This window comes from Sapajus apella, unplaced genomic scaffold (assembly GCF_009761245.1).
Source record: "Sapajus apella isolate SASKATOON/1434 unplaced genomic scaffold, GSC_monkey_1.0 scaffold7, whole genome shotgun sequence".
NCBI lineage: Eukaryota > Metazoa > Chordata > Mammalia > Primates > Cebidae > Sapajus > Sapajus apella.
Window position 1 is genome coordinate 16,395,746 of NW_022436947.1, and position 13,633 is coordinate 16,409,378.

General features: G+C 32.9%; 1 protein-coding gene across 8 annotated transcripts in view; it reads left to right on the plus strand.

Annotated features, from left to right (window-relative positions):
• The window catches only part of POT1 (protection of telomeres 1), a 102,131-nt gene that overhangs the window by 72,140 nt on the left and 16,358 nt on the right, over window positions 1-13,633 (plus strand). For all 8 annotated transcript variants that reach the window (XM_032276091.1, XM_032276098.1, XM_032276092.1 and 5 more), the window contains 4 exons: window positions 1,133-1,288; window positions 7,047-7,213; window positions 8,287-8,366; window positions 12,890-12,946. In XM_032276091.1, the coding sequence (XP_032131982.1) occupies window positions 1,133-1,288; window positions 7,047-7,213; window positions 8,287-8,366; window positions 12,890-12,946 (460 nt within the window). The remainder of the gene's footprint in view (window positions 1-1,132; window positions 1,289-7,046; window positions 7,214-8,286; window positions 8,367-12,889; window positions 12,947-13,633) is intronic.

Genomic DNA, 13,633 nt, shown 5'->3' on the forward strand with positions numbered 1-13,633 from the left:
ATATATATATATATATATATACATACAAAGCAAAAATATATTGGGAGGCCTATAAAGCAACATTTTACTGTTTTTATCTCTGGGAAGTAGAATTATGAGTGATTTTTTTTTTTCCTGACATTGATTTTCCTATGTATCAGAAATAATTTTTATTTAAAAAAAAAAAAAAAACAGAGGAACTAGATATTACTCGAAATACTCTCTGGCCACATACAAAACAGTACAATCATTTTCCATCTAAAACTGGGCACAATATCAAATATTGGTACTTTTTTAGTAACCACAGTGCATTCATTTTAATTTCTGAGTAGCCATGATACGCCAATGGTTTGCATTAAAAGCATAATTTACTAAATTTGTTGACCTAACATCATTCTACATTTTTCTCTGTTAATATTAATAAATTATTTTTCTTAGCAATACTCTCAAGTTGAATTTTCTCTAAGTGTATATATTTTATTTGTTTTAATGTCTGTTGGTGCCACCTTATCTTTTGAGTATTTGTTTTATGTTTTCATTTTTTAATAAATAATCAGACATAATTTATAGCCAGAGCTGGTTGGTAGTTTGTATGTCTTATCTGTAATGTAGTTTGGAGAACAAAAAGCATAATCCGAACCTGAAAATCATCATATTAAGCTAGTTATTCAAATTTGCAGCATTTACTTATTTGTATGGAAACATCAGAATAATGCTTTACAACTATCTTAAGAATGAGACTGAATCTCATAGAAATAATTTGATTAATGTCAAATATAGTATTTTTACAATTTTTAGAGCATTTGTAATTTTGCTGGTTATATTTATATACAAACATTTTAATAAATAGGAATGTATTTCGAGACTATTTTGGTTTGTTTTTATTATGTAAAGCACTTGACTCAAGAATATTTAGTCTGGGCTTACGGTGGTGTGACTCGTTTTCTTCTTTACATTTTTCTACATTTTCCATATTACCCATAGCTCATATGTAGTTCTTTACAATCAGAAAATAATGTCATATTTAAAATAGTGTCAATATTAAGAGGCATACATTGAATTACTTTTAAGTACTATTAACAGGAAAAAAACTGTTTTTAGCACCAATATTTTTTCAAAAGGATGATAAAACTACTGTACTGTCTTATGGCAGGTATGGGATGGCACCAGGACACCATTTCCATCTTGGAGAGTCTTAATACAAGACCTTGTTCTTGAAGGTGATTTAAGCCACATCCATCGGCTACAAAATCTGACAGTAGATATTTTAGTCTACGATAACCATGTTCAAGTGGCAAAATTTCTGAAGGTGATGTTGAATAGAAAAAAATGTTATTTTATGTTTTTATAAATTGTAGTGATTTTTGCTCGTAAGTTTTTTATATATGGTTACATTTATAGGTGATATTTACAGCTTAGAAATTATTTTTTTTTTTTTTGCTTTTTAAGTTGTAAAATGTCTGTTACATTAAATTTTAAAAGATAAATCTAATGGGTTAGAACATTTTTTAAAATAATTTTTCTTAAATATTTTAAAGCTAAGCTATACATAACTCTTCCATGAAAATAGTAAAAAAAACAAAATGTATTGTGTGAAATAATACTGCTTTAGAATGACAGGATAGATAAAATATTATTAATGTTAAGCTTGGTAAACTGGTTTGATAGAATATAGCTTGTAACTTTTTGCTCATTAGTTAAAGACATTGTTAAATCACCTCTAATATGATAAATTGGGTGTGTGTGTATACTGTGTACTTTATAGAATTTGCATACTGTCTTTTGAAATACAGTGAGGTACACAGTTTAGATATGGCAGTACTTAACTATTAACAAAAATTGTAGGGAATATTTTTTCTCTATTGTATCTTCTATTTGAAAGTACTTTTTGTAGTAAACAATGGTATGATAAATAATACAGTAAATAATAAGAGTAACCTTTGCTAGGCACTTCATATGCATGAGTAACCTTTGCTAGGCACCTTCATAAGATAGGTGATGATAGTCATCTTGTTCTACAAATGTGAAGTGAGGCACTCACAGGTTAAACCAATGATTCAAGATTCCACAGCTAGTTGGATTGAAGCAGGATATTTCCCAAACCCCTTCGAAGGCAGGAACTGGAATGCACAGGCGCTGGAACCAGCCTGCCGCTTCAGTGCTGGCAAGGGCGAACTGCACTCACTCAGACCCCCTGTGCCCTACCCCTTGCGGGAAGGGGAGCACACAGGTGAGCAGGTGCAGGAACTGGGGCAAGGGCTTTTGGGCCTGGACAGAAGCAAAGTCCGTACTGGCCCTGCAGCAGCATCTGAGAGAGTATCTGTGACCCCTGAAGCCCCAGAGGAAGTGTTGCAGTACTCTTAACTCTGCTGTCCATGGACACCTTAAGTGTTAATAGCTCAGTGGAGGGTTGTTGTGACAGGCTTTCGCACCCACCGTTGTGGCACCCGAGCTCTTGTCCAGCATCCAGGAGTATGCGGTCTTAAGCATAAATTGAAGATGGTAAATGCGGGGGATTTTATTACTGATAAAAGTGACTCCCAGCAGGAAGGGGAGCTGAAAAGGGGATGGAGCAGGAAGGTAGTCTTCCCCTGAAATCCAACCATCTCTGGCCAGGTTCTTCTCCCAAGTTACACCATCAAGCTGTCCCTCTGAAATCAAGCTGCTTTTCTCTGACATCCAGCTGTAGTCTCTGATGGTCAGCTGCCTCTCTTCTGCTGGCTCAGCCTTGGGTTTTTATGGGCACAGGATGGCATGTGGGGTGGGCCATGGGTGGTTTTGGAAAAGGCAACATTCGAGCAGGAAAACATGGATGCAAGTTCTCACTTTGGGCTGTGATATGAGGCTTTTCAGCTTGAGGGCAGGGTCCTTGCTGGGAACCTGCCCTCTTCTTCTGAGAATTCCCCCACCCTCTGTTCCTATCAGGATGAAGCCAGTGTTTAAACCCATCATGTCTCCTTCCAGAGCTAATCCTTTAAAGCATTAAATGGAAGTGATTTACATCACAAATATCTTCTAGCCCACTTATAGGAAGTTAAAAGAAGACAGTAAGAGTAAAGATCTGAATTTCCCTTTTCACTGAATGCCCAATTTCCCTTTATAAATCAGTGGCCATGGAGGAACAAATATATCCATTGTATATTGTATTACAAATAAGTTTCACTATCAACACTGTTCTGGGTTGCAGAAAAAAGAATAAAAATTTAAAAAAAACAAAACAACAACAAAACAAATAAGTTCACCCAACTCAAATCAATAAATTAGATTAAATCCAAGGTCCAGGAAGATACTGACTGCACTTTTTTGTCCTCTATAAGTGTGTATGCGTGCACATACATCAGTACATCAGTGACATATCAGAAAACACTGACTGTTGAAGATTTTTTTTTGACATTATTTCCCTGAAAGATACTATCCACATTGATTCATTTGTTTCAAAAGTAAATATACTAAGTCCAGTTCTGAAGGTTTTTTCATAGAAAGAGTTCTTTCATAAATAAAATGAATTTACATTTTAGATTCACCTTAGTTCCACACTCTGCATACCTACCTTCACCATTTAATTCTCTTATCTTTCCCTATACTGCTTCCATAGGTCTTTCTGTTTCCCCGCTTTTCCTGCTTTTCTTGTCTTAGTCCTAAACAGCACCTATCACAGTGCTTTCCCTATAGTAAGAATGAAGCAAATCGTAGCTGCTGCTGAATGAATGAATCAGTGAGTGCCATGGTTTTTTTTTTGTTTTTTTTTTTTCAAATTCTTTTCTCCTTTTTTATGGTCTGCTTTATTTTGCTCACTAGAGGGTGATATGAGCACACATAATTAAGAAAATGTATGGTACTGTGTTTTCTGTAAAGATATAGCATTACATTATTTGTCTGCAATGCAATATAAAAATGAAAAGGATTTTTCTCTGGAATATGACTTTAGATTTTTATTTAATATACATTGACATTATATTTATTTGTTTTCTGACAACCTGTGTAACATTTCTTGTTAATTTAGAAACTCTTCACTCACATGACATTGATATAAATGAATTCTTCTTGGTACTTTCAAGACAACTGTTTAAAATTGCATTTTTGTATCAAAATATCTGGAACCAATTCAAAAGACTTTTGCTGTGTAGGAGCAGGAAGAAAATGTGTTTTTATTTTAATAAAGAGGATAGTATAATGTAATTATAGAATATAATCAGCATCTACAAACAATACATTTTAGAGCCTGAATTGCCCTTAACTATTTTCTGTATCTTGTTTTTTAAGTATGTTCCATTATTCCCTTGAACATTTTACACAGACTCAGTCACATAAACTGACATTTCAAACCTTTTGTCTAGAAACTAAAGTTTTCCTTACTAAATCCCAACTCTTAACCAGAAACAATTGTTAATTACAAAATATGCGTGGTCATAATTAAGTTTTGACCTTTACTTGACCAAAAACTGTGATTTGATTGGCTATTTTGAGACATATTCAGGGAATTAAAAATAGCAAACCTAAAGAGAAATTCTTGACAGTTTATGAGGAATAATTTGATTATTTCTAAAGGGATAGTCATTTCTTACCAGCCATATTTACTTTGCTTTTTTTTTTATTAGTGTTTCGGTATAGAAATAGACTTCTATAATAGTTTTTTAAATTGTTTTTATAATTTTTTAGTTATGATTCTTCATTTGTGTTTTCAGAATCTTAATACTGATAAGATTAACCAATACTTATGTTTTATAGTAGAACACCTGGCATATTTCGTAGTATTTTTAGTCAAGCTTTTAAAAAAATACAATGCTGCCTCCATAAGGAATTTTTTATAATAACAACTTATCTTTATGTGAATGACTTATATCTTGGCCTAGAAATTTTGTTATATTTAAAAATACAGTAGTAGAGAAGATAGTATAATAAACACCCATATGTTCACCTTATTTTTAAATGTTCTGCCACATTTATTTCAAACACTTTTACATTTTAGGAAATAAAACCCTACACATCAAACCTTCTTTGTGCCCTGCCTGTTCTCATTTTTTTTTTTTTTTTTTTGCTCCCCACATCCCTCTCTCTGTGTCTCCACATGTGGGTTTATTTGTACACCTATGTTTATTATCCTTTTTCTTTATGTACTTTTTGATAGGGTAAAGCCCCCATCTCATATTCTTCAGAATTGATTTGACTATTCTCTTTTGTTTTTGGATTTGGTTTTCAGATTCCATTAAAGCTTCTGGGGATTTTGATTGAATTGCATAGAATGTAAAGTTTAATTTGGAGGAAATTACCATTTTTATAATATCAAAGCTTTTAGTATATGAAGATATATCTTTGTCCATGTGTTAGGCCTTCTTTCCAATCTTTTGTAGATCATATATACATGTGCTATACTAATATATATGCATATATATGCACACATATTTTAAAAGAATCACGAAATAATCCAGTCAAAAAGAATGAGATAAAACTAGAAATTTTTATATTTTTTCCACTGTCTCACTTTGAAGACTATGAGGAAAATGAATTTTTTCTTTTTCTTTTTGTGCTTTTCTGCTTTAACTTTCTTTATACAACTCCTGGCTATGACATAGATGTAAGTGAAAAAGGTCAAAGAAGAAAAGGCTTTATCTTATCTCCTCCTCATAAAACCCATGATTCAATGAGAAAAAAGATCTTTGGAAATGAACAAGTAGCACCCGAGACTGTGGGTTTTCTCCTTACCTCCTTTACTGATATCCTACAATAAGCAGAATTGGAAAGTTCATTTAATATTCATCTTTTTTTAGTGTGTTTCCCCTGATAGGATTGAGCCTCCGGAATCTGAAAGTCCAGAAGTCTCCAAAATGCAAACCTTTTGAATGCCAATATGAGATAGTGATCTTTTTGCTTTCTGATTATTCAGTGTACAGAAACTTTGTTTCATGCACAAAAATATTGTAAATATTGTAGAAAATTACCTTCAGGTTATGTGTGTAATGTGTAATATGAAACATAAATGAATTTCATTTTTGAACTTGGGTCTCATCCCTAAGATATCTCATTATGTATATGTAGATATTCCAAAATCCGAAAACATCTGAAATCTGAAGCACTTCTAGTTTCAAGTATTTCAGATAAAGAATTCTTAACCTATATAGCTTTTCTGTTATGTAAGATGTCTGTTACTTAATCCTGAACTTTTAGGTAGAAAGAGTGGTATCCCTATAGTCAGTCACCCAGTAGTCAGGAGTGCTGTTTTTATACAAATGAATTAAATTTCCTTGTTGGTAACTCCTTTTGTTTCTAAATCCTTCTTCATAAATATAAATGTGTTTTAGGTGATCTAGCTGCTGCTTTTAGATAGATGTCAATATCTCTGAATAGCATTCTGCATCTCTTTCATATGAAATCTCCATTATAAGAAAAATCTCAGTGGTCTATAATTAAAGACATTTGTAGGCTAAGTTTAGCAAAACATCTGAGATTAATTATGGAACATTTAATTCAAAACTATAGTTAAATCATGTTTGAAGTCACAGAGTGTTTCACACTATGGTGGTGCAGGCACAAATGCAAAAGTTTTCTTTCCAGATAAGTTGTAAGATGGAAGATGTTTATTATTTTTAGATGGTACCACACTAAAATTTCTTCTTAGTATTCTTGTAATGACAGTATCTTAGGGATCATATTTAATTAATCCTTAAACTAGTTAAAGCAAGACATTTTCAGAAACCTTAGTCAAATAGAGGGCTTGAATTCCATTTAGGTAATGGATTTCTTAACCATTGTATTTTATTGATGCAAAGACAGAATTTTTTTTTCAAAATGGAAAGATCTATTAGAATTGAATGTGTGTGTATATGTACGTGTGTGCGCACATGCGTATGCATGCACATGTCCATATGCTTAGTTTTGATCTAGTGTCCATGCAGCTGACATTCAGCCACAGTGGTATAGCATACTTTGCAGATACTTTAGTATATTTTCTGATTGGTCAGTGCCCTGGTTGTTGTTGGTCGTTGCCCCATATTAGTTATTAAAGTTTTAAATATCAGAAATATTTTAATTTTCCCCTGCTTTCTAAACAACAAATCATCTATTTTTAGGTTGGAAGCTTTCTTAGAATCTATAGCCTTCATACCAAACTTCAATCAATGAATTCAGAGAATCAGACAATGTTAAGTTTAGAGTTTCATCTTCACGGAGGTACCAGTTATGGTCGGGGAATCAGGGTCTTGCCAGAAAGTAACTCTGATGTGGAGCAACTGAAAAAGTAAGGTTTTAATGTAAATATTTAGAAAATGTGAATAAGGTATTCATTAAGCTGATTTCTAAGATCATATTGTTCCTGGGGGTTCTGATAGGTTCCTGTTTGATCCTTATAGCCTTTTGTGCCATTCTCCATGTTTTTAAGTAGATGAGGCAAATGAAACAAATCAACTGATTATAGGTTCATATAGCTAAGTTGTTGCAGAGCCAGGGTTATAGTTGAAGTTTTCTAACAGTTAAATTCTGGCTTTTACAGTCATGCTTCTCTTGTATCATTTGCCACACTGTCCAAGTACAGCAATATACAGTGAAAACTAGACCTTAGCCAAAGTTAGGAAAATTTGATACATATCTAAGATTCCAAAAATATTTAATTCTCTCATAATGTATATATATTTCTGAATTGCCACCAATTAAATAGATAACACATGTTTTGGTGTGCCACTTTATTTTAAACTTTTTGAAAACATTTTTAAAACTTACATGTGCCAAAAAGTAAATAGTATCTTAAACCTGCTATATATTTAGTTCTCTTTTTCCCGCAGTGTTCCTAGCAAGTATTGTGTGCAGAAGCATTTTGGTCAGTATACTAGAAATTTTAAAAACCTGCATATCTTCAAAGAGAAAACATACTGTTCAGTAAATTTAAATAACTTTTGTCTAAATTTCAATTCATTGAAATCAGTGTGACTCTAGCTTCTGTTTTATTACTTTTATATCAATTTTACTGATTTTAATATTGCTATAAATAGCAACATAGTATTTAGCTTCTTGAATCTAGAGTGAGATTGTTGTGACTCAGAATGCCATTTGTTAAATTCCCAGTTTATTTTTGTTTGCAGTATTTCATCATTCTGCTGTTCCATTTGTATCTTTCTACACTCAAGTTTTTAATTTTGAGGGGCCTCAGAACCCTCAGATAATCTGATAAAAGCAGTAGTCCCTTAACTGAAGAATGCATATACACACAAAATTTTATATACAATTTCAGTGAATTTCTGGATTTTATGGGTAGAGCCAAATTTACTATATTGACTTTGTTTTATGCAATTTGAAATTCTATTCTTTCAATTATAGGGATTTAGAATCTGCAAATTTGACAGCCAGTCAGCATTCAGATTTCATCTGTCAATCAGAACCTGACGACAGCTTTCCAAGTAAGGACAACCTTTAACATTGACAGTTTAGTTCCTGCTAAATAAAATAGTTTTATCAACATAATTATTTTTAATGCCTTCTCGTTGTCTCCCTTAATAAAAATTTCACATAGTAGAGGAACATACTAAAATCTTTGTCTGTGTCCTGTGCCAAAAAGTAAACATGGTTTCTTCCTAAATTATATAATTACATTTTCAAACTGGATGGTAGTGATTATTTGATTAGGATATATACATACCGTGTGTGCATATGCACAAGAAAATCTGTATTGATTTCATAGACAACTATTTTGCTTATAAGTTTTTAAAGGGAACAAAGATTGTTTTTGCCACTTATTTCACATAGCCCAAGTACTTTTTGCTCATACATATGTTAGATGTATACATAGTTCCTAGTCTTTATTGAATTAATCAGTCATCTAATTACAAAATATTAACAAACAGTGGAATGTATCCTTATAATATTGTCTACCTGAATAGGTGGCTCATCAAATCTGCACTTGAAAGCCTCAATGTGTATTATTTTTTTCTTTACCACTTAGTCTTAATTTCTGGGTTTTTGTTTGTTTAAGAGACAGGCTCTTGCTCTAGTAACCAGGCTAGAATGCAATGGCATGATCATAGCTCATTGCAGCTTCAAACACCTGTGCTCAAGCGATATCCTCTCACCTCAGCCTCCTGAGTAGCAGGGACTTATAGTCCTGCACATGCCAACACGCCTGGCTATTTTTTTTATCTTTTATTTATTTATTTATTTTGGTAGAAACAGGATCCCACTATAAGTTGCTCGGGCTGTTTTCTACCTCCTAGTCTCCTAGTCTCAAGCAATCCTTCTGCCTTGGCCTCACAAAATTCTGGGATTACAGGCATGAGCCACCACGCCTGGCCTGTCTTACTTTCTACTTCTGCATTTTGGGACCTAGAACCTAGGTCACTTTTCTCTGTTTTTTGTTTTGTTTTTTTTAACAACCGAATTTCTACCCTTCTATGATCCAAAAAATCATTTTATGAGATTCTTAAAATGATTTATTCTCTTAACATCCCAATAATGTTAAGCATGAAAATTAACATGCATTTCTTGGTAGACACTTAAGTGCCTGCATGCATTATTATTTTAATTCTAACAGCACTCCTATGAGATGAATTATTCTCTCTCTCTTTTACAGTGGGAAACTGAGGCTTTGATGGATGGATATCATATAATTTGTCCACAGTTACTTAGCTGTTAACCGATGACAATGCAAGACAGATCCAAATGCAGGCTATTTGATTTTTTGTATATATTTTACATTTATTTTCCTAATTCTGTTTTAAAACTCTCCATATTTTAAACTGCTAGCACCCTGGTGATAACATTTTAGCCTGGTGTATGATTACTTGAACTACCATTAGGAAACTGATTTAGTTCAATTGATGATCATTTGGAGACAGTATAATTTGTAATTATACTTTTTACAATCTCTTTCTCCTTTTAAAATGACTCTTTCATTATTTTTAAAGTGCACAGTAATATATGTTATAATATCTAGTCGAATAGCTTTCACTGTGCCCTTATTCCCTCTCCCTGAGGTAAGATTAACACTTTAGTGTGATTTCTTCAGTCGCTTCATCTTTATACAAACATATATATAAACAATATGACTCTGGCCTTTTTCTTAAATTTTTACCAAAATGAAATCACACTATAATAAATAATTGCTTTCTTCAACAGTATGTCATAGACCTTTTTTTCTGGGCTAATTCATATGACTCAAATTCATTATAGTTCCATCGTAATAATAGTACACTTTTTTACATTTTTCATTTACTAGACCTTGAGATCGTGACCAATTTTTTGCTCTTACAAATAATACTTTAATAAACATCCTTGACTATATGTACTTCCATGTTTTTAATTCTCCAGAATAAACTCCTAAAAGTGAGGTTGATGTATCTAAGGGTACGCACATCTTTTAATAGATGCTGCCAGATTATTTACCAAAGGTCATAAGAATTTATATCCAAATAGCAGCACAGAAGAATGTACTTTCTTCACATCTTCATGGTATGGGAAGTTAACACTATAATTTTTAACAATTCCGCAGGTAAAAGGCGTTTTCTAACTTAATTTTCCTGACTACTTGGAAACTTGAAAATCTTACTGTATTTTCACGAATGTTGTTAATTCCTTCTTCCTCAGATTGTCTGCTCTTTACCCTTTATCTGCTTTTCTGTTGAAATATATTTTTGTCAGTTTGTGGGCAGCCATGTGTGTTTTACACAGTTTCTTATTTGACTACTTTTATGGTTTCTGCCATTGTTTCCATCTCATGTTGTAATGGCCAATATTAGTTACTACATTAGATGTATTGAAATTGTACATTCAAGTCCTCTTGACTTGGATTTTTAATACTATTTATTAGCAATATTGAGGATAAGGGACTGACTAGTCATGCATATGTTTGTGTATGATGCCCTATAAGATAAATTATAAAAATGTAATATATTTTCATATATAGTAGAATCTAAGCTAAAGTATTTATAAAATATAGATTTTTAAAGTCTTAAATTCTTTTTAGAAAACATTTTGTAATCTTATTGCTATGACTACTACTTTTGCTTTCTTGTTAGAGTAAAATCCTATTTTGTGATGTTCATTGGGTCCTTCTATTAAATTGCATAGTTTAATATTTTTTTCATCTCCACTTTTATTTCTTCTACACTGTATTTTTTCAACATAATAAAAATTTTCATACATGGTACAGTTAAAACAATTGTACGTTGAATAATCAAATACCTACCACCTAGATTCTCCAATAAATACTTTACTCTGTTTGCTTTGTCACTTGTGTATTTATTTCTATATGCCTTTTTTTTTTTTTTTTTTTTTTGGAGATGGAGTCTCACTCTGTCCCCTAGGCCAGAGTGCAATGACACCATCTTGGCTCCCTGCAACCTCCACCTCCTAAGTTCAAGTGATTCTCCTGCCTCAGCTTCCCAATAGTTAGGATTGCAGGTGCCTGCCACCATACCCAGCTAATTTTTGTATTTTTAGCAGAGATGGGATTTCACCATGTTGGCCAGGCTGGTCTCGAACTCCTGACCTCAGGTGATCCTTCCAACTTGGCCTTCCAAAGTCCTGAGATTATAGATGTGAGCCACCGCACCTGGCCTATATGCCTCTTTTCATTCATTAATTTATATTTTTTACACATTTCAAGGTAAGTTGCAGACATAAGTACACTTTCCATACACCTTAATATGAACATAATTAGCCAGAATTTTGTAGTTATTTAGAGTTCTTTTTTTATTTTTGAGGTAAAATTACTTGCAGTGAAATGGACAACTTAACCATTTCATGTAGCACTCCATGAGTTTTGGCTAATACATAAACATGTAGATTTGCTGTTCTAGAATTTTGAAAAAATTCAATCATATGTACTCTTTATGTACATACTAAAGTTTTTGAGATTTATTCACATTGTTGCATGTATCACTAGTTTGTTTCTTTTTTAATACCTAGCCACAGGATATGAGGTAGACATTTTTTCTTTAGGAATTTCTAGTTGTGGCATCATTTGTTTCCTTTTTCTGTTAGATGGCTTTAGTATCTTTATCAAAAATCAAGGGAGTATAAATGTGGGCTTATGTCTAGGCTTTCCATTCAATACTTACTAGTATAGTGTGAAGTATGCATTTTTCCCCATACTAAATTTCGAGTTTTTGCAGCACCATTTGCATTCTCCTTGAATTGCTGTGTTGCTTTAGTCAAAAATCAAGACAGTGAAAATGTGGGCTTATTCCCAGGCTCTCTGTTTAATTTAATTCAGTTGATTTATTTGTCAATCCTCATGCTAGTGCCATGTTGTCTTAAATTACTGTAACTTTATAGTAAGTCTCGGAGTCATGTACGTTGTCCTCCAATTTTGTTCTTCTTTTATAAAATGTTATTTAATATTCTAGATTTTCTGCACTTCCACATAAGTGATAGAATCTGTTTTTCAATTTCCACAATAAAGCCTCTGCTATTTGTTTGTTTGTTTGTTGTTGTTTTGAGGTAGAGTCTTGCTCTTTTGCCCAGGCTGGAGTCCAGTGGCACAATCTCAGCTCATTGCAGCCTCTGCCTCCTGGGTTCAGGCGATTCTCGTGCCTCAGCTTCCTGAGTGGCTGAGATTAGAGGCTTGTGCACCACACCTGGCTAATTTTTGCATTTATAGTAGAGAAGATGTTTCACCATGTTGGCCAGCCTGGTCTCGAACTCCTGACCACAAGTGATCCACCCACTCCAGCCTTCTAAAGTGGTAAGATTACAGACATGAGCCACTATGCCCGCCCTAGCCTCTGCTATTTTTGAAGGATTATGCTGAATCTACAGATTAATTTGGAGAGAATTGATAACAATATTGAGTCTTCTAAATCATGAATGTGGCATATCTCACCATTTATTTATATTTTTTTCAATTCGTCTCAGCAATGTTGCATAGTTTTCAGTTCTACATTGAAATTGTAATGGACTTAATTCTTTTGCCTTTTCCTTTTTATAGGCTCTGGATCAGTATCATTATACGAGGTGGAAAGATGTCAACAGCTATCTGCTACAAGTAAGATTGTGCATCCTTTTTGAGATATGGGCACAGTAATGAGCATAATAAAGTCTGCTTCTGTATTTCCCAACTAATCCATTTCTTTCTAATAGTAGAACACATATCCTTGAAAGCTAAAGTATGTCCATATTTAACTTTCTTCTTCTACATTGTCCATAAAACAGATATATGTTTTAAACATTAAATACGTGATGTATTTTAAGTCATGTATCTCTGTTAGAGTTGCATGACTTAAGCTATTAGGTGAAGAGTTATCCTGTCACACTATGCATTTAGCAGTGTACCATAAAGAAGCTCCTTACAATATGCCTCAAAATTTTAATTTAATTTTTGTAATGATAGTGTGTCTATCAAATACTCTCCTTCTGTAACATCAGCTAAGATTTTAAAAAATTTTTCAGAAAAATATTTTAAGCACAAATATATTAAATGTGCTATTGTAAAAAATTTAATTTCTCACATTGCAGAAGTACAAATATGAATGTGAGAAGGCTTGATAAAAGCTTGTAATGCTGTATTGTAATTGGAGGTGCCATTATGTACTCATGATTTTATAGATAAATACAGAAATAGATGTAGCTATGTGTATGTATGATACACATATATTCACACACATACACATTCCTTTGTATTGTAGGGGTGTGTGTACCTGCGTATCTGTGTGAATGTGTATTCATATATACC